Consider the following 25,740-nt stretch of genomic DNA (forward strand, 5'->3'; position numbering starts at 1 on the left):
TCTTGCAGCCTTCAGGATCCTTTCTTTATCCTTATTCCTTTCCATTCTAAGTATGACATGTCTTGGTGTCTTTAGGTCTGGGTTAATTCTGTTTGGGACCCTCTGGGCTTCTTGAATCTTTATGTCTTTGGTGTTGTCTAGACTAGAGAAATTTTCAGCTGTTATGGCCTGGAGAATGCTTTCTTCCTCTCCTTCTCTTTCTTCCTCTGGTAAGCCAATAATGCGTATATTGTTTCTTTTGAAGTCATCCCATAGGACTGTGTTGTTGTTTTCAGCATCTCTTAATCTCTTTTTGAGATCTCTTACTTCTTTTTTAGTTGTCTCTAATTCATCCTCAATCTTGCTAATTCTGTCTTCAGCCTCATAGATTCTATTCTCTCTGCCCTCTACTGTTTTCTGGAGTTCATCTATTTTATTGCCCTGCTGTGATACTGTTTTAGCTTGTTCAGCTAGTTGCCTTCTTAGCTCAGCGATTTCAGCTTTCAGCTCTCTAATAACCATGAGATAATTAGAATTTTCTTCCATATTCTCATTTTTTTTTTTTTGCTGCGCTACCGCCCGACTCCCTCAAATCCATTTTTATGATCACTAATCATGAATTTCTTTTTTTTTTAATTTTTTTATTTAAGAAAGGATTAATTAACAAAACCATAGGGTAGGAGGGGTACAACTCCACACAATTCCCACCGCCCAATCTCCATATCCCACCCCCTCCCCCGATAGCTTTCCCATTCTCTATCCCTCTGGGAGCATGGACCCAGGGTCATTGTGGGTTGCAGAAGGTAGAAGGTCTGGCTTCTGTAATTGCTTCCCCGCTGAACATGGGCGTTGACTGGTCGGTCCATACTCCCAGTCTGCCTCTCTCTTTCCCTAGTAGGGTGGGTCTCTGGGGAAGCTGAGCTCCAGGACATATTGGCGGGGTCTTCAATCCAGGGAAGTCTGGCCGGCATCCTGATGACACCTGGAACCTGGTGACTGAAAAGAGAGTTAACATACAAAGCCAAACAAATTGTTGAGCAATCATGGACCCAAAGCTTGGAAAAGTGGAGAGGAAGTATTAGGGAGGTACTCACTGCAAACTCTAGTGTACTTCTGCTTTCTTACTTTGTTGCCATACTCCAAACTCAGTCAATTTCTGCTTTGCGTTTCTACTTCTTTTTTTTTTTTTTTTACATGCATAACATTCCCCAGATTCCCATTTAGCAATACAACCCCCACTATTTAATTCATCATTTTTCATGGACCTGTATTCTCCCCACCCACCCACCCACCCCAGAGTCTTTTACTTTGGTGTAATACTCCAATTCCATTTCAGGTTCGACTTGTGTTTTCTTTTGTAATCTTGTTTTTCAACTTCGGCCTGAGAGTGAGATCATCCCGTATTCATCCTTCTGTTTCTGACTTATTTCACTCAACATGATTTTTTCAAGGTCCATCCAAGATCGGCTGAAAACGGTGAAGTCACCATTTTTTACAGCTGAGTAGTATTCCATTGTGTATATATACCACAACTTGCTCAGCCACTCATCTGTTGTTGGACACCTGGGTTGCTTCCAGGTTTTGGCTATTACAAATTGTGCTGCCAAGAACATATGTGTACACAGATCTTTTTGGATGGATGTGTTGGGTTCCTTAGGATATATCCCCAGGAGGGGAATTGCAGGGTCATAGGGTAGGTCCATTTCTAGCCTTCTGAGAGTTCTCCAGACTGTTCTCCACAGAGGTTGGACCAATTGACATTCCCACCAGCAGTGCAGGAGGGTTCCTTTGACCCCACACCCTCTCCAGCATTTGCTGCTGTTACCTTTTCTGATGTATGACATTCTCACAGGAGTGAAGTGATATCTCATTGTTGTCTTGATTTGCATTTCTCTGACAATCAGAGACTTGGAGCATTTTTTCATGTGTTTCTCGGCCTTTTGGATCTCTTCTGTGGTGAATATTCTATCCAAGTCCTCCCCCCATTTTTGGATGGGGTTATTTGTTGTCTTGTTGTTGAGTCTGGCAAGCTCTTTATATATGTTGGTTATTAAACTCTTATCTGATGTATGGCATGTAAAGATCTTCTCCCATTCTGTGAGGGGTCTCTTGATTTGGGTAGTGGTTTCTTTTGCTGTGAAGAAGCTTTTTAATTTGATGTAGTCCCATAGGTTTATACTTGCCTTAGTCTTCCTTGTAATTGGATTCGTTTCATTGAAAATATCTTTAAAATTTATGCGGAAAAAAGTTCTGCCAATATTTTCCTCTAAGTATCTGATAGTTTCTGGTCTAACATCCAAGTCCTTGATCCACTTGGAATTTACTTTTGTATTTGGTGAAATACAGTGATTCAGTTTCATTCTTCTGCATGTTTCAACCCATTGTTTCCAACACCATTTGTTGAAGAGACTCTGCTTTCCCCATGTAATAGTCTGGGCCCCTTTGTCAAAGATTAGATGTCCATACGTGTGGGGCCTCATTTCTGGGCTCTCAATTCTATTCCACTGGTCAGTGTGTCTGTTCATGTTCCAGTACCAAGCAGTTTTGATGACAATGGCCCTATAATACAGTTTGAGATCTGGCAGTGTGATGCCTCCGGTTCTGTTCTTTTTTTCTCAAGATTGTTTTGGCAATTCTAGGTCTTTTCTGGTTCCAGATAAACATTTGTAACATTTTTTTCTATTCTCCTAAAAAATGTGCTTGGGATCTTGATGGGGATAGCATTAAATTTGTAGATGGCTCTGGGTAATATATTCATTTTGATGATGTTAATTCTTCCAACCCATGAACATGGAATATCTTTCCACTTCTTTGTGTCTTTTTCAATTTCTTTGAGTAGTGACTCATAATTTTCAGTATACAAGTCTTTCACTTCTTTGGTTAGGTTTACTCCTAGATATTTTATAGTTTTTGTTGCTATAGAAAAAGGAACTGATTTCTGGATTTCAATTTCTTCTAACTTAGTGTTTGTATAGAGGAATGCCACTGACTTTTGAATGTTAATTTTATAGCCTGACAACCATATTCTCATTTGTTGTTCCTGCATTTCTGATTACAATTTTTTCAAATTCTTTACTCACTCCTGTTATTATTTCCTTAGCTAATGTTTGGATGTTGAACTCATTGTTTTGTGCTTCACCCTCTGGAGGACTTTTAGCTGGACTCTTGTCCTGGTTCGAGTCCCCAATATTTTTTCTTGTTGTTTTAACCATTTTATATATTATGTTATGAGTTCCCTTTATCAGTACTTTTCAAATTATTGATCACTATTCCCTGGATTGACTTGTGTCTAAGTAATTTAATTAAAGGTTTTACCGTGGTGGAAGTTAACAGTTTTTTCAATCCCTGAGTTGGAGCTCAGTGATGTAAAAGCCTCTTTTTTTTTTTTCTTCCCTGTAGGCTATGGGAGCCTGAGGGCTTTTAAACTATCAAAAGGCTTTTTAGCTTAATCACTGACTCCTGACCAAGAGATAAAGCAGGGTGTGGCAGAGATAATCCAGTGGTTATGCAAAGAGACTTTCACAGCCCCTCAGCTATGCCACCGAGGTATAGGTCTTCTCCTGAGTTTCCCCTGTTAGATCTCTGTCCCCTGGTGTCCCTCCCTGTTGCTGCTCCAGATTCTGAGGGTAGTAGCAATGGAGACTCAGAGTTGCACTTGGAGAGTCTCTGGGGAGTCCTTTCGTCCCTTCAGCTGTCCCCTTGTTTTTGGAGCAGACTGGAGGTGGTGTCTCCACTGATAAACTGTTAAACTGTTAGCAGTCACTTAATCTCTCCTTAGGCCCCTCTCTCCTCTCTGTCACCAGCCACGCGTGTTTGTACTCACGGGTGATTTACTGGGTTCCTGTGGTCATTCTAGTCCTGTCTTGTTTTCGGTCCGGGTGCTCTCCTTTGGTATTCCTAGTTGATCCAGGAGAGGAGAGGAGAGGAAAGAAAGCTATTTGCTGCTCGTAGCTCTGCCTCCGGAAGTCTAATCGTGCCACATGCACTTAACCTGCTGCGCTACTGCCTGACTCCCGCCTGTCTCTCTCTTTCTCTAGTGGGGCAGGGTTCTGGGGAAGTGGGGCTCTGGGACACATTGGTGGGATCGTCTGTCCAGGGAAGTCTGGTTGGCATCATGGTTGCATCTGGAACCTGGTGGATAAAAAGAGAGTTAACATATAAAGCCAAAAAATTGTTGACTAATCATGAACCTAAAAGCTGGAATAGTTCAGATGAAGAGTTGGGGGGTCTCCATTTTATAGATAGTTAGTAGTCCTATTTTATTTATATTCCAAAGAGCCCATGACTATACTAGTTTTTTTGTTTGTTTGTTTGTTTTCCTGAGCCTGACATCTGATATGCAGGTGGATACAAGTTACTATCTGGGGAAGATGATGTCATGACTGGAAAAAGGACCAGAAAGCTGGATCAGGGAAGAGAGTAGCTCCCAAATATGGGAAAGGTATATAAATATTACTGACTGTATACTCTATTGATTACATCTGATCTAGGGCCCATATTTACCTTAGGAGCCTATGTGACCTCTGCATCCCTGTAGATTTGAGCTCACATTCTGGGGTCATGTGTAGGAATGTTCCAAGCTGCCTCAGTTTCAGGACCCATCTTCCTCAGGTGGAACATAGAGTATGTTGTCCAGCTTCCTTCAGATGGAACATTCTCTACCATTGTTGATTCACATTGAGTGGAAGGTCCTTTGGGGGCACACAGAGGGGTCTATTGTGTTGTTCCTGATAGAGATGACTAGTAACAATGGAGAGAGGGATCTATTCGAGGTCTAGGCCCGTTATGTCATGTCTGTGTGGGAATCTCAGGACTCCTTGACTAGGGCCCCAGATGATGGGGTGGCCTGGTAGTGACTAAAGAGTCATTGTTGAAGTATGCCAGTCTCTTGCCCTTATTCAGCTTTTGCGGTCCTTGCTTTGATAAGGATAGCGTGGGAGTAAGTGAGTGAGGGAAGTATAGTAGGAAGTAGGTGAGGAAGTATGCCAGTCTCTTGCCCTTATTCAGCTTTTGCGGTCCTTGCTTTGATAAGGATAGCGTGGGAGTAAGTGAGTGAGGGAAGTATAGTAGGAAGTAGGTGAGGAAGTATGCCAGTCTCTTGCCCTTATTCAGCTTTTGCCGTCCTTGCTTTGATAAGGATAGCGTGGGAGTAAGTGAGTGAGGGAAGTATAGTAGGAAGTAGGTGAGGAGGGTATCTAGGTCCAAGTAGAAACTATTTCATTAGGAACTTTATGGTGTCTTTTTAGGTCTTTCTTGTTTGCTGCATATATTGACTCACTGCAGACTATTGTGCACTTTTGCTTTCAGGTATATATTTTGCTCTAATTTATGGATACATGTGTACATATGCCCTATATCATGGGACCTGGTCTATATCTAGGTTTTGGGGCTTTGTTAGGAAGTGACTCACCTGAAATGAAATTAGAGAATCCTATGAAAGGAAAGGTCTCAACCAAGTAATGAGGCTGAAGGGCTGACATTCCATGCCTGATGTCTCTGGACACAGTTCGAAATGAAGCATGCTGAGGTGGTACTGGTTGCATTGATTAGGTTTGGATCAGCAGATGCAATGTCATTTGATATGAATTGAGAGAAACATGCAGGAGAGTGAGCACCACCCTAGAGGTTCCAGGACTAGGGGAAATATAGGCTCTGTAGAGGAAGTGGGATGTTCCTGATGTCTTAGGGTTTAAGAAAGCAATAGATAGTTATTACTATAATTACATTATTTGGCAATTGGGTTAACTTTGAAATATCACTTTGTTAGGATTTGCTGTGTCATACGTAACATCACCATAATTTATGTCCTTTGACATTATTTGTATATAGCTGTGTCTTATAGAGTAAAGTCACTGGTTGCTTCTATTCTCCCTGTTTTAAGCTTTTAAGAGAGTCAACATTTCAATGACTCAGCCTATGGTCTGTGCATTAAAAAGTTTGAGACATTCAATCAATTTTTCCCTTCTCATATTAATTAAATAGTCATTTATATGGCTATAAGTTAATAGGAGTGTACATAAACACCATTCCCACCACCAAAAGACTATGTCCCATCCCATCCTTCCCCCCACCCCCCGCCAACTCAGTGAAGCTGAACATCCACCTTCACCCTCAACCCAGAGGTTTTTACTTTGGTTCACCACTCCAAACTCAGTCAAATCCTGCTTTGAGTTTTCCTTTCTGTTCTTCTCAAATTCTCTTTATGAATGGGATCATCCCATACTCATCTTTGTCTTTCTGACTTAGCTCACTTAACTTAATTCCTCCTAGCTCCATTCAAGATGGGTCAAAGAAGGTGGGTTCTTGTTCTTTATAGCTGCGTAGTATTCCATTGTGTATATATACCACAGCTTTCTCAGCCACTCATCTGTTGTTGGGCACCTGGGTTGCTTCCAGGTTTTAGCTATTACGAATTGTGCTGCTATGAGCATAGGTGCTGCTATGAACACATATCTTTTTGGTTGTGTGTTATGGAGTCCGTGGGGTATATCCCTAGGAGAGGAATTACTGGGTAATATGAAAGGTCCATGTTTAGCTTTGTGAGAGTTCTCCAGACTGCTGTCCACAGAGGCTGGACCAATTTACATTCCCACCAGCAGTGAAGAAGGGTTCCTTTGTCCCAGCAGCCTCTCCAGCATTTGTTGCTGCTGTCCTTTTTGATGTATCCCATTTTCACAGGGGTGAGGTGGTATCTCAATGTTATCTTTATTTGCATTTCTCTGACAATCAGCCACCTAGAGCAATTTTTCATATGTTTGTTAGCCTTTTGGGTCTCTTCTGTAGTGAATATTCTGTTCATATCCACTGCCCATTTTTGGATGGGGTCATTTGCTTTTTTGGTGCTAAGTTTGCTGAGCTCTTTGTATATTTTGGTGATTAGTCTCTTGTCTGATGTATGGCATGTGAAGATTTTTCTCCCATTCTATCTCTTTGTTTGAGTGATGGTTTCTTTGGCTGTGCAGAAGCTCTTCAATTTGATGTAGTCCCACTGATTTGTTTTTGTTTTAGTCTTCCTTGCAATTGGGTTTGAATAGTCAAAGATGTCCTTGAGGTTTAGGTGGGAAAGTGTTCCACCAACGTTTTTTCTCTATTTGATAGTTTCTGGTCTAACATCCAGGTTCTTGATCTTGATTTGGAGTTGACTTTTGTTTCTGGTGATATAAAGTGGTTCAGTTTCATTCTTCTGCATGTTTCAACCCAGTTTTCCCAGCACTATTTATTGAAAAGAGCCTCCTTCCTCCATTTAATACTTTGGTCCCTGCTGTGGACCACCACAGTGAATGAGCAGCAGGAGGGTCAGGGGTCTTGAAGGCAACCTCCCCGGTGGGTCAGGAGTCGGCGCGAGGGAGAACAGATAGACACCACACTCCATTGGAGGGTGAATCTGGACTCATTTTAATAGTGAAACTGAATTAGCTTTTATACTTTTTTCAGGTTACATTCTAAGCAACCAGCTTAGTCTTGTGGCTTTGGCAAGCTATATGTTACTCCCCTATTTCTGTAAAGAATGGTACAATGCTTAGTATCGTCCTGTTCTCAGGGGAGGTCATACCCAGAATTGTTTTAGACTTTTGCTGAGGACTATCTCTACCATTAATCTTCTATGGGGGGCATACAGATCTTTGCCTAGTCGTGGACCACTGCTCATCTAGGTCTGGTACAGTTTAACTATTAATCTTTCTTTGTTTCAATACATCAACTTGTACCTGGGAGGCCTCAATCTCTGTATTCTTTCTTTGAGGGGCAAGTCATAACATGACTTTTTTTTTGTCCGTCTATGCTGACCCACCTTCCCCACTTTCATAATGTAACTTTCAAATATGCCCCTGTGTAAGGGAGAGGGGGTGCTTCTGACTCTCCATTTCCACCAGGCACTGCCAAAGCATTATTAATCAATTGTGACAGTATAATTATTTGTAACAATAACGGGGGGAGAATGCATTGTCCCTCTCTCGTCCTTTCTGCTCGGCTTCCTTGAAGTCTGAATGCAGGTCCAGAGGAGATGACCCTGTCAGGCTCCCTGGCTTTCATGATGGGGGGGGGGGGGGCGCCACAGGTCCCCCTTATCAAAGATTAGATGTCCATAGGTGTGGGGGTTTCCAACTTTTAAATTATGAATAATGCTGATGTAAACACTTTTACATTTCTGTGCAGGCTCATATTTTCTTTTCATTTCTAGTTTATATCCAGGAGCAGATTACTATTCATGTGGGGACACTAGCTCTTTGAGTGTTTTCAAAAAGGCTGCATTATTTTATATGCCCACATGCAGTATTAAAATAAGTGTTTTGATGTTTCCCATCCTTGCCAGTGCCTACCTACCAGCCTTCTTTAGCTCCTAGTTTCTAGGTTTAAAGATTTGATTCATTGTTGAGAAGATAAGAAACATACAGTATAAATTGTCATCAAAGAAATAGTGTATCAATTAGAAAAACATCAATTTTAGTGTTTGTTCATCAGAGATTTAGGAACTACCCTGTGTAAACCCTCCTGTTGGGAATGTCAGACACTGGCCCAACCCTTGTGGAGAGTGGTCTAGAGAACTCTCAGAAGGCTAGAAATGGACCTACCCTATGATCCTGCAATTCCTCTCCTGGGGATATATCCTAAGGAACCCAACACACCCATCTAAAAAGATTTGTGTATACCCATGCTCAGAAAAGCACAATTTATAGTAGCTAAAATCTGGAAGCAACCCAGGTGTCCAACAACAGATGAGTGGCTAAACAAGTTGTGGTATATATACACAATGGAATACTACAAAGCTATTAAAAATGGTGATTTCACTGTTTTCAGCCCATCTTGGATGGAGCTTGAAGAAATCATGTTAAGTGAAATAAGTCTGAAACAGAAGGATGAATATGGGATGATCTCACTCTCAGACAGAAGCTGAAAAACAAGATCAGAAGAAAAAACACTAAGCAGAACCTGGACTGGAGTTGGTGTATTGCACCAAAGGAAAAAACTCTGGGGTGGGTGCGGGGAGAGTACAGGTCCTGGAAAGGGATGACAGAGGACCTAATGGGAGTTTTACTGTTATGTGGAAAAGTGAGAAATGTTATGTATGTACAAACTATTGCATTTACTATCGACTATAAAACATTAATCCCCCAATAAAGTGGGGAGAGATACACACCAGAGACATATTCAGAAATGCTCCAATTCACTCATCAAGAGAGAAATGCAAATTAAAACTACATTGAGATTCCACCTCACACCTGTGAGAATGCACTCCATCAATAAAACAAGAGAAGACAAGTGTTGTAGAGGATGGGGAGAGAGAGGAACTCTACTTCACTGCTGGTGGGAGTACAAATTGATGCAGCTATTATGGAAAATCCTTAGACAAATACAAATGGAAATACCTTGTGACCCAGCAATTCCACTGCTAGGCATTTACCCAAAAGATATAACAACACTGATTCGAAGGGATATATGCACCGCCATGTTCATAGAGGCTTTATTCACAGTAGCAAAGTCATGGAAATAACCAAAATGCCCTTTGACAGATGCCCTATGGTACCTCAACAGAGCATTTATACAGCAATAAAAAAAGATATTGTGTCCTTCAGGATAAAGTTGATGGAATTGGAGATTATGTACATTGAAGCAAGTAAGGAGGTGAAAGACAACTACAGAATGGTCTCAACCATATGTGGAATATAGAGAATTGAGTATACAAATGTAAAAAAACCCAAAACACGTATATCTAAGACTGTGGGAAAACTATATTGGTTACATCTGGGGAAGGTGATGGGTACTCAGACCTTTGTTGATGGGAGTGGTGCAAAAAACTGTGGTAGTTATCTCTAGGAGTTGAGAGGGTGGGGATATGGAACCTTGGGGTGGAGGTGGTGTGGAACTATACATTGCAATCCTACAATCTTGTAAGAGACTATGAATAACAAATAAAACATTCTTTAAGGGAGCTGGGTGGTGGTGCAGTGGGTTAAACGCACATGGCGCTAAGTGCAAGGACTGGCGTAAGGATCCCGGTTCCAGCCCCTGGCTCCCCACCTGCAGGGGGGTCACTTCACAAGTGGTGAAGCAGGTCTGCAGGTGTCTATATTTCTTTCCCCTCTCTCTTTCCCTGCTCTATCAATTTCTCTCTGTCCTGTCCAACAACAACGACAGCAATAACAACAATAATAGTAACGATGATAAACAGGGCAACAAAAAGGGAAAATTTTAAAAAAAAAGAAAGCTTATAAGACTCCCTCTCACTTCAGACTCCTTTGGGTCCATGGAATCACATAACAAATGACTTCCTTCTGGGAGAATTGAACCATCAGGCCAGTGAAAAGCAGTCAGTGGCATAAAAAAAAAATTTCTTTAAATAAAAAAAAAATTATCCTGTGAAAAAAATTTCTTCTAGACAAGTTGCAAAATAGAAAAAAAGATTTAAAAAACCACATGCTCTTACACATTAGTATTTAGTATAGTTTATTATTGAAATTATATGTTCATAAAGACTTCTAAGTTCATACTGTTCTCACTTTTCTAGGCCTCTCTAAAATACTTCCAAATTTGATTTGTTCTCTTGACTACTGTTCTTTCAAGTTGGAAGGCATCACAGAGTTGAGTGAACTGAGTGATGAAGAATGGAAGAAAATTACTGTAAAAATTAATGAGATAAAATCTCAGCTGGAAGTATTGTTAAATTCTGTTGGTACTGTTCCTCAGGACATGGACATGGAATGTGGCTCGTAAGTTTAGCTCCAAGATAAGGATTTTTTTTTTTACAGTTTTATTGCAATATAATTAGTACATCATGTGAAAAAAAAAGTATACAATTCAGTAGTTTTCAGTGTATTCACAGATCCAAGCTACCTCATCATAGTCAATTGTACAACACCCTTATCACATCAGAAGCCTTATTCTCTTTAGCTATCAATCTGTTCTCCTTAATCCCCATTCAGTCCCATTCCTAAGCAACTACTGGTCAACTTTCTATTTTTCTGTTTTTGGACATTATCTATGAAAATAACCATATGCCTTATGTTCTCTTGGCTGCTTTCACTTAGCATAATGTTTTTAAGGTACATCCATGTGTGGCATGCATCAGTACTTCATTCTATTTAATACTTTTTTCCTCACCAGGGGTGTTTTTTTTTAATCTGATTTTATTTTTTTCTCTCTCTTTTTAATTACCTCTGTTTACTTATTGAATAGAGACAGTCAGAAATAGAGAAGGGGAGACAGAGAGGAAGAGAGACAGAGACACCTGCAGCCCTGCTTCACCACTTGTGAAACTTTCCCCCTGCAGGCGGGAACCAGGGGCTTGAACCAGGGACCTTGTGCACTGTCTTTGGCTTATCTCATCGAACATGATACCTTCAAGTTCTGACCATGATATTGCAAAATAGATGCCCTCACCTTTTCTAACAGCTGCATAGTATTCCATTGTGTACATAACTGCAGCTTCTTTAGCTATTCATCTTTCAATATCTGAATCACTTCCAAGTTTGGGCTATCACAGACTGTGCTGGTATGAACATAGCTATGTATAAGTCTTGTCAGCTAAGTCTTTTTTATTTTCTTGGGTAAATTCTCAGGAGAAGTCATATGGGAGGTCCATTTCTAGAATTCTGATGTCTCCAGACTGTTTTTCATAGGGTTGGACTGCATTCTCACCAGCAATATAGTCCCTTTCCCCCTATGTCATTTTCTCTGGGGCTGGCTTCACGGGCGGGAGAGAGATGACCAGAAACTCATGGCTGAGCTAAGAACACAGTTTAATCTTTATTCATCAGCAGGCAAACAGTCCAACAACCTATTCACCACACAATGTGCTCCTCCATCTTTCTCCTCCGGTGGCAGCCACTGGAACTCAGGAACTACATAGGGTAGGGGGCGGGGAGAAGTAAGAAGCAAGAAGCTAGCAAGGGCTAAACCAAATCTCCCGGAGGTGGGGGGAGTGAGACCAAACCAATGTAACAGAAAAGACCATGTAAATAGACCACAATGTCAAGCAATGTAACAGAAGCAGAACTAGATCCCAGAAGCAGAACTAGAAGCATACCAACAATTCCACCTTTACTTTTTAACTAATTGACCATAGTATCAGGTGTGTGGGGTGAACAAAAACCTATATCATACAGGAATTTTCAAAAAAGAAACTGGCACAAACATGGAGGAACAAGTAAGCAAGCAACAAGAACCAGTGTGCTGCCAAAGGAAGGCCTGAGGAGGGCATTTCTTGCCTCTGTGGGCAAGGCTTTATCAAGCTAAAGAACCTTTCCTGTCTCTGTGGGATTTTCTTGCCTCCACGGGTGTTTCCTGCCTCTGTAGGCATTACCGAGCATGGAGGGAGGATATGGCCTATAGAGTCCCCAGGCAGCTGACTGCAGTCAGTCTTTGAGAAACCCAGCAGCATAAAGGAAATCTACTGTAGGGTTGTGTACCAGTAAGTCTGATAGAAGTGCCAGTTCAAAGCAGATGTCCACTGAAGAATTGCCAGGGGGTGAATTGTTGCATGAAGGAGGTCAGCTGTTGGAATTCCGCTTTTCTGTAGAGAACTTGACAGCTGCAATTCACTTACTTATGAAGCAAAACTTGTAGCAGGTTAGAAGTTTACCACAATAGATAACTCAATGATTATAATTGGTTTAAGTATCTTTATAAATTTGGAAGGTCTTTTTTGTTTCATTTTAAGGCTCCTAACCAATCTAAGTGCAATAAAATGTGGTAAGTCAAAGAACCATTCCTAGAGCCTCAGGCATGAGAATCATTAGCATAACCATTGTGCAATCCACCGTTTCTAATTGAGAAGGTATTTGAGAGCTTCACATATCAACAACGTCTTATTTAACCTTTTGTTACACCCATTCAAGATGGAGACACACCCTAGGTGTGTGCAGGTTTTTTAGACCAACATATATATATATATATATATATTGATTTTTAACTAATTTTTACCTCAGACTTTAAATGTAAGTTAATTTTACCTTTATGAGAACTATGTTGAAAACTTTTTCATTTAACTTTGTCTGGTAAGAATGTAGTCTTAAAGTTACATTTCTAACCTTAATGTTTATGAAACTTCAAACACACACATAAACATGGTCTTCAATACACAAGGAGAAAAACTTTTGTTATGAAGACATGTCATTTTAAACACGAGTTTAGATCTATTATACTGTCTTAGCTGTTCGGGGGGTACACCATCTGGAGGTGGCCTCCCGTGCCACTCCACTTCCAGGAATTGTAGGTTGCCATCACTGTATGAATCTCTGCGTTTTCTAGCTCCTCTGCCTTCAGAGTCGACCTGGGGATCTTGGCCAGGGGGCCCAGTCCCGGCAGGGAGCCCATGGTCTCCAGGTAGTCTGGGATCTGCCCAGACTTCATAGCAGGAGGGCAGGCGGGCCGGCCGTGCAGAAAGCGCAGCCCTGCCCGCCATGTCTTCCACCCTTCTCCCGGAGGCTGAGCAGCGTGGAGGGAGCCCGCGCCCAATGTTCCACACCACGCGGCAGCGAGCCGGCTCCTGCAGACGGGTGGCAGGTAGAAACCAGAGTGTGGCCCAGAGCGAAATGTTCCAGAAACAGAGAAACAGTCTCATGAAGAAAGGGCAGAGACCTTTGGAAACCTCTTCACAAGCAGAAAAGCAGCCCATAGTGGATAGGTAGCCAAAGTCTTCACTTATCTGGGGGATGGGCAGGTCAGGTCCCACGTTGGTGCGCCATATGTTGTTTTTACCGGGCTGGCTTCACGGGCGGGTAACAGATGACCAGAAACTCGTGGCTGAGCTGAGAACACAGTTTAATCTTTATTCATCAGTGGGCAAACAGTCCAACAACCTAATCACCACACAATGTGCTCCTCCATCTTTCTCCTCCAGTGGCAGCCACTGGAACTCAGGAAGTATGTAGGATAGGGGTGGGGTAAAGGAAGAAGCGCAAAACTAGCAAGGGCTAAACCAAATCTCCCGGAGGTGGGGGGAGTGAGACCAAACCAATGTAACAGAAAAGACCATGTAAATAGACCACAATGTCAAGCAATGTAACAGAAGCAGAACTAGATCCCAGAAGCAGAACTAGAAGCATACCAATACCCCTACACTCACCTGAACAGTTGTTATTTTGTCTTTTCTAATGTATGAAATTCTCACAGGCGTAAAGTAGTATCTCATTGTTATTTTTATTTGCATTTCCATGATCATCAGTGACTTGGAGCATTTTTTCTCATATGCGTTTGCCCTTTGGAGAAGATTCTGCCCATATCTTACCCTCATTTTCCAGTGGGGTGGTGGTTTTAATTTTTCTGAGAGGGATACAGGGGAGAAGGAGGGGGAGGGAGAGGGGGGAAAGGGAGAGAGGAAGGGGGAGGGGAGAAGAGGAGGGGGCAAGAGGGAGAGGGAAGGGGGAGAAGGAAGGAATGAGAGGGAGTAGGTGAGGGGGAGTAAGAAAGAGAAGGAGAAGAACCAGAACATTCAGTTTGAGTATATGCAGTGCTGGGACCTCATGCCTATAGGTCCTATACTCTAATGCTGATTTAACTCCCCAACCCAAGACTTTGTAGTCAATTCATGTTTTTAACCTACTCTGACAATTTTACCTTTTAATTCAATTGTTTAAATCATTTACATTTAATATTATTTTTACACATTTCAACTTTTTACCATATATTTTGTTTTCTTTTTCCTTGTGTCCCCTTATTGAAGATGATCTCTTAAGAAAATATTAAAATTATTTCTTACAAACTTTTTTATCTAAGTTGTCTAGGAATAAATGTTTAGCTTACAAGGATGAATTTTACACTAGGAGCTAACACTGAAGGTAAGATCTCCATTGTCCAAACAACATCATGTTAGTTGTTACTTACCTGGGTTGAGGAAACTATCACTAAGTAAATGGTTATACCAGGTAATCAATACTTTTATTCACCTTTTCCTGAGTTCTCAAACAATTGTCAATATGTAGGCCCAACCAAATTAAACTCTCTTTTAGCTAATAGTTACTTTTATACTCTTAAGTAATTCACTTTATTTGATGCTTCCTTCAGGACACTCCAGACACATATATTTAGCATGATTCAACAGTGGCTTTTGAATATAGGCAATGAGATTAGCAATGGTAACCTTGAACTTCAACGCCAAGTATGTATTTGTAGAGAATTGTTAAGACTATATCTTCCCTTTGACAAGGTTTTTCTTCAAGGAAAAATCAGGTCATGCTGTTCCAATTGGAGGAGGTTGGGAGTAAGAAATATGAACATTTGTCTTATAGTTACTATAATGAATTCCAGTGGTTCTTAAAGTGAAGTATATCCTTGTTTGAGAGATTATAAAAAAGTTGTAAGTTCCAATTAGTATCTTTATTCTTCACTCAGCATACTGATTTTTTCTTTTTAATAACACTAATCTGGGATATGACCATGTTAAGAACGGTGCCCATGACTGACAGAAGGGGTAGCTGAAACATGTTATTTTTGATTTTTTATTTATATTTATTTTAAAATAGAGACAGAGAGACACTGACAGGTGGGGGAGATAGGAAGGGAGAGAGAAAAAGAGATATCTATAGCACTGCATCACTACTTGTTTGGGGGGGGATTGAACCCTGGTCCTTGTACTTGGTAACATGTGCAATTTCCCAAGTGCACCCAGAACATGCTATTGAGAGGAGAGGCAAGATGTCACAATATTATGAGTCTGTAATTATGAAAGAAAATAGAATTATTCCACATTTATGAAAAACTGAACCTGTAGAATTCCTACACAATATGAAATAATAATTTCCAAAGGCTGAACTGGTTGTTTTTTTCCAACCTCTTCCTAGTATTCATGATTATCTAATATTACACAGACATCTGTTAATATAAATAAAAATTATATATAAATATTAGATTTGATAAAAATCAATAGAGTTTAATGCATTTTGATATTGCTTAAACTAGAAATCTGAAAAGGCAGAGATCATGATATATGGGAACAGTGCTTACAAAACACTCTCATAGTGTATGGGTAAGTGGTAAACTTACAGAAACTAAGAGTTGAAGGGCAGATATATTAAACTGAGATTAGCTAGAAGAATGGGTTTAGGAGAATGTATATGACCTGGAATACAATAAAATTTTTAAAAGAAACCAGGAGATACTTCATCTGGTAGAGTGCACACTTTACCAGACATAAAAATCCAGACTTGTGCCCCCAGCCACCATATGAGAACATCATGTAAAGGGTAGCTTCATAAGCAGTGGGTTGGTTCTTTAGTGTGTCTCTTTCTCTGTCTGCCTATTACTCTTTATTTGGAAAAATAAAACAAAAGGTCCACTGGGAGTGGTGGGGGAAAAAAGTGATTAGTAGAGTTATATAGTGGATAATACCATTAGTTTCTGTCACAAAGCAAAGCCAGAAATGATGTACTTGCATCTAAGAAGCAAAACTCAACAACAGCTCATGTAAAAAGTCACCTAGACTTTGAGTATAAAAAATGAAACTAAGAAAATTGATCATAACAGACAATTAGTCATTTTTTCTCAAGTAAACCAAACATTTATGCCAAAACCAATTACATAATTTATGTGCATTGCTTTAGCATCTCCTTTATAAAAATTTCAACCCAAGTCCCTATCTGTAGGGAGCCCCTAACCATTTTGGGGGGTTAGGCACTGCCTGATTTGCTTATTTTTTAATTTTTTAAAATATTTATTTATTCCCTTTTATTGCCCTTGTTGTTTTATTGTTATAGTTTTTATTGTTGTCATTGTTGGATAGGACAGAGAGAAATGGAGAGAGGAGGGGAAGACAGAGAGGGGGAAAGATAGACAACTGCAGACCTACTTCATCACTTGTGAAGAGACTCCCCTGCAGGTGGGTAGTCAGGGGCTCGAACCGGGATCCTTACGCTGGTCCTTGCACTTTGCTCCACCTGCACTTAACCCACTGTACTACCGCTCGACTCCCTGGTTTGCTGTTTTTTATATTTTCTCAGTTAAACTTTGTAAAATGAAACAAGTCTTAGTTTTAATTTAACTTTATATACATATACATTGGAAGGGGAAAAAAACTTTTTGTTTTACTTTCACTAGTCAAAATTACTTAGTAATGGCAGGTTTTGTACTTGGACATTGTACTTCTCTAATATTGGAATCAGATTAAACACTTTTTGCCCCTGTATCTATTTCCTGTCATACCTGAATATTCACAGTGTACTAGTTTTTGCCAAACAGCCATCACAAAAACCAGCTTCTCAAAGTGAGAGTGTGTGTGTCTGACATTGTAATGGAACTATGTCAAATGAATACTTTTTTTAATAGATGCTGTGTATCACTGTTGGTTCCCCCAAGATAGTAAAATATTGTGGCATTCTTGAGAGTTCGTTTTCAGCCTGGGATGTCTTGGTGTATAATTTGGGAACTATGGCTTTAAAAAGCTAGAGAAGAGGAAGAGGGTTGTTTAATATAGCATAGTGAGGAATAGTAATAATAGTGACAACACTCAGGGAATAGTGATTTCATTAAGCATGATGGTGTTACTGCAAGTTGTATACAATATAATTTGTTTTAGAATATTGGTACCATCTTTAATGTTTGATTTATTTTAAATATGTTCTTTATAATTATTTGTAACAGGTGGATGGACTACATATAGCTATGATCCAGTGGATGGTAAATTTGCTGCTTATAATGGTTCCTGACTTTATTGACCAAGATACTCTCTCCACATCAAATGGTGAAAGTGTTGAGGCAAATTCCATCAAAGTTGCAGAGTTAGAGCTAGATGCCATTACACTGGCAAGAAAGCTGTATCAATACACCAGCTATTTGAACAGGTGACACCATCTGGTTAATTTTATTACTGCCTCTTTGATTTTTTTATTATTTTTTATAATTTTTATTTATAAAATGGAAACACTGACAAGACCATAGGATAAGAGGAGTACAATTCCACACAATTCCCACCACCAGAACTCCAGATCCCATCCTCTCTGCTCCCCTGATAGCTTTCCTATTCTTTTTTTTTAAATTATCTTCATTTATTGGATAGAGACAGCCAGAAATTGAGAGGAAAGGAGTGGGGTAGGGAAAGAAACAAAGAGACACCTGCAGTACTGCCTTGCCAATCGCAAAGCTTTCCCCTGCAGGTGGGGACTGGGGCCTCAAACCTGGGTCCTTGTGCATTGTAACATGTGCATTCAACCAGGTGCACCACCACCCAGCCCTGCTTTCCTATTCTTTAACCTTCTGGGAATATGGACCCAGGACCATTATGGGGTGCAGAAGGTGGAAGGTCTGGCTTCTGTAATTACTTCCCCGCTGAATGTGGGTGTTGAAAGTTCAATCCAAACTCCCAGCCTGTCTCTCTGTTTCCCTAGTGGACAGAACTCTGGAGAAGCAGGGCTCCAGGACACATTAATGGGGTCATCTGCTCAGGGAAGTCTGACTGGCATCATGGTAGAATCTGGAACCTGGTAGCTGAAAAAAGAGTTAACATATAAAGCCAAACAAATTGTTGACTACTCATGAACCTAAAGACAAGAATATTGCAGATGAAGATTTAGAGTCTTTCATTTGGAAAAAGCTAGTAGGTCTATTTTAGGTATATTCCAAGGGGCCCATGACTTTACTAGTAGTTTTTTACTTGAGCCTGACATCTGATATGCAGGTGGACCCAAGTTATTTTCTGGGGAGATGGTGTCATAGTTGGATAAAGGGCTAGAAAGCTAGATCAGGGAAGAGAGCAGCTCCTAAATATGGGAAAAGTGTATGAATATTGTTAACTGTAACCCCATCGATTTGATCTGAGACCCATATTCACACAGGAACCTATGTAACCTCTGTATCCCTGTAGGTCTGAGCTTGCATTCTGTGGTCATGAGTAGGAACATTGCAGGATGCATTAATTTCAGGACCCATCTTCCTCAGGTGGTAGGTAGAATATGCTATCCCACCTCCCTTCAGAGGATGGAAGTCTCTACCATTGATTTTTAGTGTCTACCATTGTTTTTTTTTTTTTTTTTTTTTCCAACTCTCTACCATTGATCCACATTGAGGGAAAGGTCCTATGGGGGCCCACAAAGGGCTCCATTATGTTGTTCCTGATGGTGATGACCAGTGACAGTGGAGAGAGACATCTATTCAAGGTCTAGGCCTATCATGTCTGTCTATGAATCCCAGGGTTCCCTGACTAGGGCTCCAGATGGTAAGGTGGCCTAGGAATGACTATAGAGTCATCATTAAAGTATGCCAGTCTCTTGCTTTTATTTAGCTTTCATAGTCCTTACTTTGTCTGACAAGGTTAGCTTTGGAGTGAGTGAGAGAAGTGTAATAGGAAATAGGTGAGGAGGGTATCTAGATCTAAGTAGAAACTACTTATGTACTTTATGGTGTCTTTTTAGGTCTTTCTACTTGATTGTTTCAATTATTGACTACTGCAAACTATAGTGCATTTTTGCTTTCAGGTATATATTTTCCCCTAATTTATGGATACATGTGTACATATGCCCTATCTCATGGGACCTGGTCTATTATCTAGGTTTTGGAGCTTTGTTAGGAAGTGAACCACCCAAAATGGAATTAAGCAGTCCTATGAGTGATAAGGCTGAAGGTTTGACATTCCATGCCTGACCTCTCTGGACACAGAAGTGAAGTGAAGCATGCCAAGGTGGTACTGGTTGCATTGATTAGGTTTGGATCAGCAGATGCAGTATCAGTTGGTATGAATAGAGGGAAGCATGCAGGAAAATGAGCCCCACCCTAGAGGTTCCAGGACTGGGAGAAATATGGGCTTTATAGAGGAAGGTGGGAGGTTCCTGCTGTCTTAGGGTTTAAGAAGGCAATAGATAATTACTGGTATAATCAGATTATTTGACAATTGGTTAATGTTGAGAATCGCATAGTTAGGATTTGCTGTATCATACATGACCTCACCATAATTTATGTCCTTTGACGTTACTTATATGTAACTGTATCTTATAAAGTAATGCCACCAGTTGCTTCTGTTCTCCCTGGTCTAACCTTTTAGGAGAGTCAGTATTTCAAAGAACAAGTCATTATTAGAAATGTATTAACAGGAGCTCCAGTGGCATAATTGGTTAGCGCACGGTACTTATCCAGAAATGTATTAACAGTTTGAGCTCACTGTTAAAAAAATTCGATCTGATTACCAGTTTGAAGTCTTAAATGCTTAGATTGAAGGAACATATGCCTATGGTCTATGCTGCCTCTTTGAACATTACTTGTAGCAACAAGGGATTGTCTAAAAAAAGTAGTCAGCGAGGTGGCACATTTCTCATTAGTAAATAAAATCTTTTTTTAAAAAAGTAAATAAATAATAGCTCATTTGCTAACTCACTTCAATGCTACCCTAATTAGAACATGACATTTGGTGTTCTTCCAAATGGCTTTAGGATTATTTTGAAAACAATGTTGAAAAAAGGTGGTTGGGTGGTATGGGAGGATAAGGCATTGGACTCTAAAGCATTAGGTCCCAAGTTCAGCCCCTGGCAGCACATATACCAGAGTAATGTCTTGTTCTATCTCTCTCTCTCTCCTGTCTTTCTCAATAATAAAATCTTAAAAAAAAAAAAAAAGAAAAGGGCACCAAAATAAAAGACTCTGGGGTCAGTGAGGGGGAGAATACAGGTCCAAAAAAGGATGACAAAGGACCTAGCAGGGGGTGTATTGTTATATGGAAAACGTAGAAATATTATGCATGTACAAACTATTGTATTTACTGTCAAATGTAAACCATTAATTCCCCAATAAAGAAATTTAAAAAAAAAAAAAGGAAAGAAAAAAGCAGGGTGGAACATGTGTACATACATGAGCATTGAATAAATACAGAAAGACCCCACTTACTTGCATAAAGCTTATACTTTTACATATGTGTGAGTGAGCTGCATTTATGACAAGCTTGCAGTTTCCTGTGTGATTCCTTACAAAGCAGAAAATACACTTTCCCATACTTCACTAACCACCAACCAAAACATTTCTTTAAAAATGAAAACAAAACAAAAAAAAAGTCCTTACATCTGAAAATCAAGAAGATTCCCACCAAATAAAAAATGAAGGCTGATGGTAAACTATACACTATAGTCTTACAATCTTGTAACCTATTATTAATTACAATTTTTTTCTCTTTTCTTATTTATAATTTATTTCTTTATTGGGGAATTAATGTTTTACATTCAACAGTAAATACAATAGTTTGTTTGTATAACATTCCCCAGATTCCCATTTAACAATACAACCCCCATTTAACAATACAACCCCCAATGTCATTCATCATTTTTCATGGACCTGTATTCTCCCCACCCACCCACCCACCCCAGAGTCTTTTACTTTGGTGTAATACTCCAATTCCATTTCAGGTTCGACTTGTGTTTTCTTTTCTAATCTTGTTTTTCAACTTCGGCCTGAGAGTGAGATCATCCCATATTCATCCTTCTGTTTCTAACTTATTTCACTCAACATGATTTTTTCAAGGTCCATCCAAAGATCGGCTGAAAATGGTGAAGTCACCATTTTTTACAGCTGAGTAGTATTCCATTGTGTATATATACCACAACTTGCTCAGCCACTCATCTGTTGTTGGACACCTGGGTTGCTTCCAGGTTTTGGCTATTACAAATTGTGCTGCCAAGAACATATGTGTACACAGATCTTTTTGGATGGATGTGTTGGGTTCCTTAGGATATATCCCCAGGAGGGGAATTGCAGGGTCATAGGGTAGGTCCATTTCTAGCCTTCTGAGAGTTCTCCATACTGTTCTACACAGAGGTTGGACCAATTGAAATTCCCACCAGCAGTGCAGGAGGGTTCCTTTGACCCCACACCCTCTCCAGCATTTGCTGCTGTTACCTTTTCTGATGTATGACATTCTCACAGGAGTGAAGTGATATCTCATTATTGTCTTGATTTGCATTTATCTGACAATCAGAGAGTTGGAGCATTTTTTCATGTGTTTCTAGGCCTTTTGGATCTCTTCTGTGGTGAATATTCTGTCCAAGTCCTCCCCCCATTTTTGGGTGGGGTTATTTGTTGTCTTGTTGTTGAGTCTGGCAAGCTCTTTATATATGTTGGTTATTAAACTCTTATCTGATGTATGGCATGTAAAGATCTTCTCCCATTCTGTGAGGGGTCTCTTGGTTTGGGTAGTGGTTTCTTTTGCTGTTTCTTCTTCTACCGTTTGCCCTTCTTCCATAGCCAGTCAACAGCGTCAGGTTTAGCCTGATGTAAAGTTTCGAGACCTCCTTTGAATCTGGATTCTTTTGCTGTGAAGAAGCTTTTTAATTTGATATAGTCCCATAGGTTTATACTTGCCTTAGTCTTCCTTGTAATTGGGTTCGTTTCATTGAAAATGTCTTTAAAATTTATGCGGAAAAAAGTTCTGCCAATTTTTTCCTCTAAGTATCTGATAGTTTGTGGTCTAACATCCAAGTCCTTGATCCACTTGGAATTTACTTTTGTATTTGGTGAAATACAGTGATTCAGTTTCATTCTTCTGCATGTTTCAACCCATTGTTTCCAACACCATTTGTTGAAGAGACTCTGCTTTCCCCATGTAATAGTCTGGGGCCCTTTGTCAAAGATTAGATGTCCATAGGTGTGGGGCCTCATTTCTGGGCTCTCAATTCTATTCCACTGGTCACTGTGCCTGTTCATGTTCCAGTACCAAGCAGTTTTGATGACAATGGCCCTATAATACAGTTTGAGATCTGGGAGTGTGATGCCTCCGATTCTGTTCTTTTTCTCAAGATTGTTTTGGCAATTCTAGGTCTTTTCTGGTTCCAGATAAACATTTGTAGCATTTTTTCTATTCTCCTAAAAAATGTGTTTGGCATCTTGATGGGGATAGCATTAAATTTGTAGATGGCTCTGGGTAATATATTCATTTCGATGATGTTAATTCTTCCAACCCATGAACATGGAATATCTTTCCACTTCTTTCTGTCTTTTTAAATTTCTTTGAGTAGTGAGTCATAATTTTCAGTATATAAGTCTTTCACTTCTTTCGTTAGGTTTACTCCTAGATATTTCATTGTTTTTGTTGCTATAGAAAAAGGAACAGATTTCTGGATTTCAATTTCTTCTAACTTAGTGTTTGCATAGAGGAATGCCACTGACTTTTGAATGTTAATTTTATAGCCTGACACCTTACTGTATTGCCTGATGATTTCCAAAAGCTTCTTGCTGGATTCCTTAGGTTTTTCCATGTATACTATCATGTCATCTGCAAATAGGGAGAGTTTTACTTCTTCTCTTCCAATCTGTATGCCTTTAATTCCTTGCTCCTGTCTGATTGCTATGGCAAGAACTTCCAACACTATGTTGAATAGTAATGGTGATAGTGGGCAGCCCTGTCTGGTACCTGATCTGAGGGGAAATGCTTCTAGTTTTTCACCATTGAGTATGATGTTGGCTGTAGGTTTGCTATATAGAGACTCCACTATCTTCAGGAATTTTCCATCTATTCCTATTTTTTGTAGTGTTTTGATCATAAAGAGATGTTGTATTTTGTCAAAGGCTTTCTCTGCATCTATTGATATGACCATGTGGTTTTTGGTCTTGCTTTTGTTGATGTGGTGGATCACATTGATTGATTTACGTATATTAAACCAACCTTGCATGCCTGGGATAAACCCCACTTGGTCATGATGAACAATCTTTTTGATATACTGCTGTATCCAGTTGGCTAGAATTTTGTTCAATATTTTCGCATCTATGTTCATCAGAGATATTGGTCTGTAGTTTTCTTTTTTGGTTGTGTCCCTGTCTGCTTTTGGTATCAGAGTGATGTTGGCTTCATAGAAGCTGGCAGGGAGTATTCCAGTGTCTTCAATCTTCTGGAAGACTTTTAAAAGTAGAGGTATTAGTTCTTCTTTGAAAGTTTTTATAGAATTCATTTGTAAAACCATCTGGTCCAGGACTTTTATTTTTGGGAAGATTTTTGACAACTGTTTCAATTTCATTAGCTGTGATGGGCCTGTTCATGTTATCCACTTCCTCTTTACTTAGTTTTGGAAGTTGGTAGGTATCTAGGAAATCATTCATTTCTTCCAGGTTCTCTAGTTTGGTGGCATATAGTTGTTCATAGAAGCCTTGCATGATATGTTGAATTTCTGCAGTGTCTGTTGTGATATCTCCTCTTTCATTTACTATCCGATTTATTTGGGTCTTCTCCCTTTTTTGTTTTGTGAGTCTGGCTAAAGGCTTGTCGATTTTGTTTACTCTTTCGAAGAACCAACATTTACTTTCATTGATCTTTTGTATGGTTTTCCTATTCTCAATGTTATTTATTTCTGCCCTAACTTTAGTGATTTCTGTCCTTCTGGTTGCTTTAGGATTCCTTTGTTGTTCTTCTTCTATGTCTTTAAGATGTGCAATCAGGCTGTTCATTTGTGCCTTTTCTTGTTTCCTAATGTGTGCTTGTATAGCTATGAACTTCCCTCTTAGGACTGCTTTAGCTGTGTCCCAAATATTTTGATAGCTTGTGTCTTCATTTTCATTGAACTCTCGAAACATTTTGATTTCTTCCTTGATTTCCTCTTTGACCCACAAGTTGTTAAGAAGTGTACTGTTGAGCTTCCACATTTTGGGACTGTTACTAATCTTTTGTTGATTGTTAAGTGTTAGTTTAATTCCACTGTGGTCTGAGAAGATGCTTGGGATGATTTCAGTGCTCTTGAATTGGCTGATGCTGTCTTTGTGGCCTAACATATGGTCTATCCTTGAGAATGATCCATGTTTGATTTGAGTAAAATGTGTATTCCAGTTTCTGGGGATGAATGACTCTGAAAATGTCCAATAGTTCTAGTTTATCTATCTCTTCATTTAGCTCCCTTATGTCTTTACTGATTTTCTGCCTCAATGATCTGTCAAGTTGAGAGAGTGGGGTGTTGAAGTCCCCTACTATGATTGTGTTACTGTTAATATATTGCTGTAGCTCTTTCAGTAGAAGTTTGATGTATTTAGATGGCTTCTCATTGGGTGCATAGATATTAATAATTGTTAAGTCCTCTTGATTGACTGATCCTCTGAGCATTAAGTACTGTCCATTCCTATCTTTTTTAATCTTATCTATTTTAAAGTCTATCGTGTCAGATATATGAATAGCTATTCCTGCACTTTTTTGTGGGCCATTGGCTTGTATGATAGTTTTCCATCCTTTCACTTTAAGTCTGTGTTTGTCTTGTTGAGTTAGGTGAGTTTCCTGTAGACAACATATTGTTGGGTTGTGTTTTCTGATCCATCTTCCTACTCTGTGTCTTTTAATAGGTGAACTCAGGCCATTGACATTTGTTGATATCAAAGATTGGAGATATTTTAACACCATTCTTGTAGAGTTTTAGAGTGTTTTGATATATATCCTATTTGTGGTGGTCTGGTTGTTTATAGGAGACCTTTCAGAACTTCTTTCAGGGCAGGCTTGGTGATGGTTGCTTCCTTCAACTGTTGCTTGTCTGAGAAGGTTTTGATGCCTCCATCTAGTCTGAATGACAGTCTAGCAGGATATAGTATTCTTGGCTGAAAGCCTTTCTCATTGAGCACTCGATAGATATCTTGCCATTCTCTTCTGGCCTGTAGTGTTTGTATGGAGAAGTCTGCTGCTAATCTTATGGGTTTTCCTTTGTAGGTGACTCTTTGTTTTTCTCTTGCAGCCTTCAGGATCCTTTCTTTATCCTTATTCCTTTCCATTCTAAGTATGACATGTCTTGGTGTCTTTAGGTCTGGGTTAATTCTGTTTGGGACCCTCTGGGCTTTTGAATCTTTATGTCTTTGGTGTTGTCTAGACTAGAGAAATTTTCAGCTATTATGGCC

General features: G+C 39.7%; 1 protein-coding gene across 4 annotated transcripts in view; it reads left to right on the forward strand.

Annotated features, from left to right (window-relative positions):
• AXDND1 (axonemal dynein light chain domain containing 1) overlaps positions 1-25,740 on the forward strand; it is a 103,352-nt gene that overhangs the window by 51,954 nt on the left and 25,658 nt on the right. For all 4 annotated transcript variants that reach the window (XM_060197761.1, XM_060197764.1, XM_060197763.1 and 1 more), the window contains exons 17-19: positions 10,484-10,685; positions 14,980-15,073; positions 17,551-17,750. In XM_060197761.1, coding sequence (XP_060053744.1) covers positions 10,484-10,685; positions 14,980-15,073; positions 17,551-17,750 — 496 coding nt within the window. The remainder of the gene's footprint in view (positions 1-10,483; positions 10,686-14,979; positions 15,074-17,550; positions 17,751-25,740) is intronic.

This window comes from Erinaceus europaeus, chromosome 9 (genome assembly GCF_950295315.1).
Source record: "Erinaceus europaeus chromosome 9, mEriEur2.1, whole genome shotgun sequence".
Taxonomy (NCBI): domain Eukaryota; kingdom Metazoa; phylum Chordata; class Mammalia; order Eulipotyphla; family Erinaceidae; genus Erinaceus; species Erinaceus europaeus.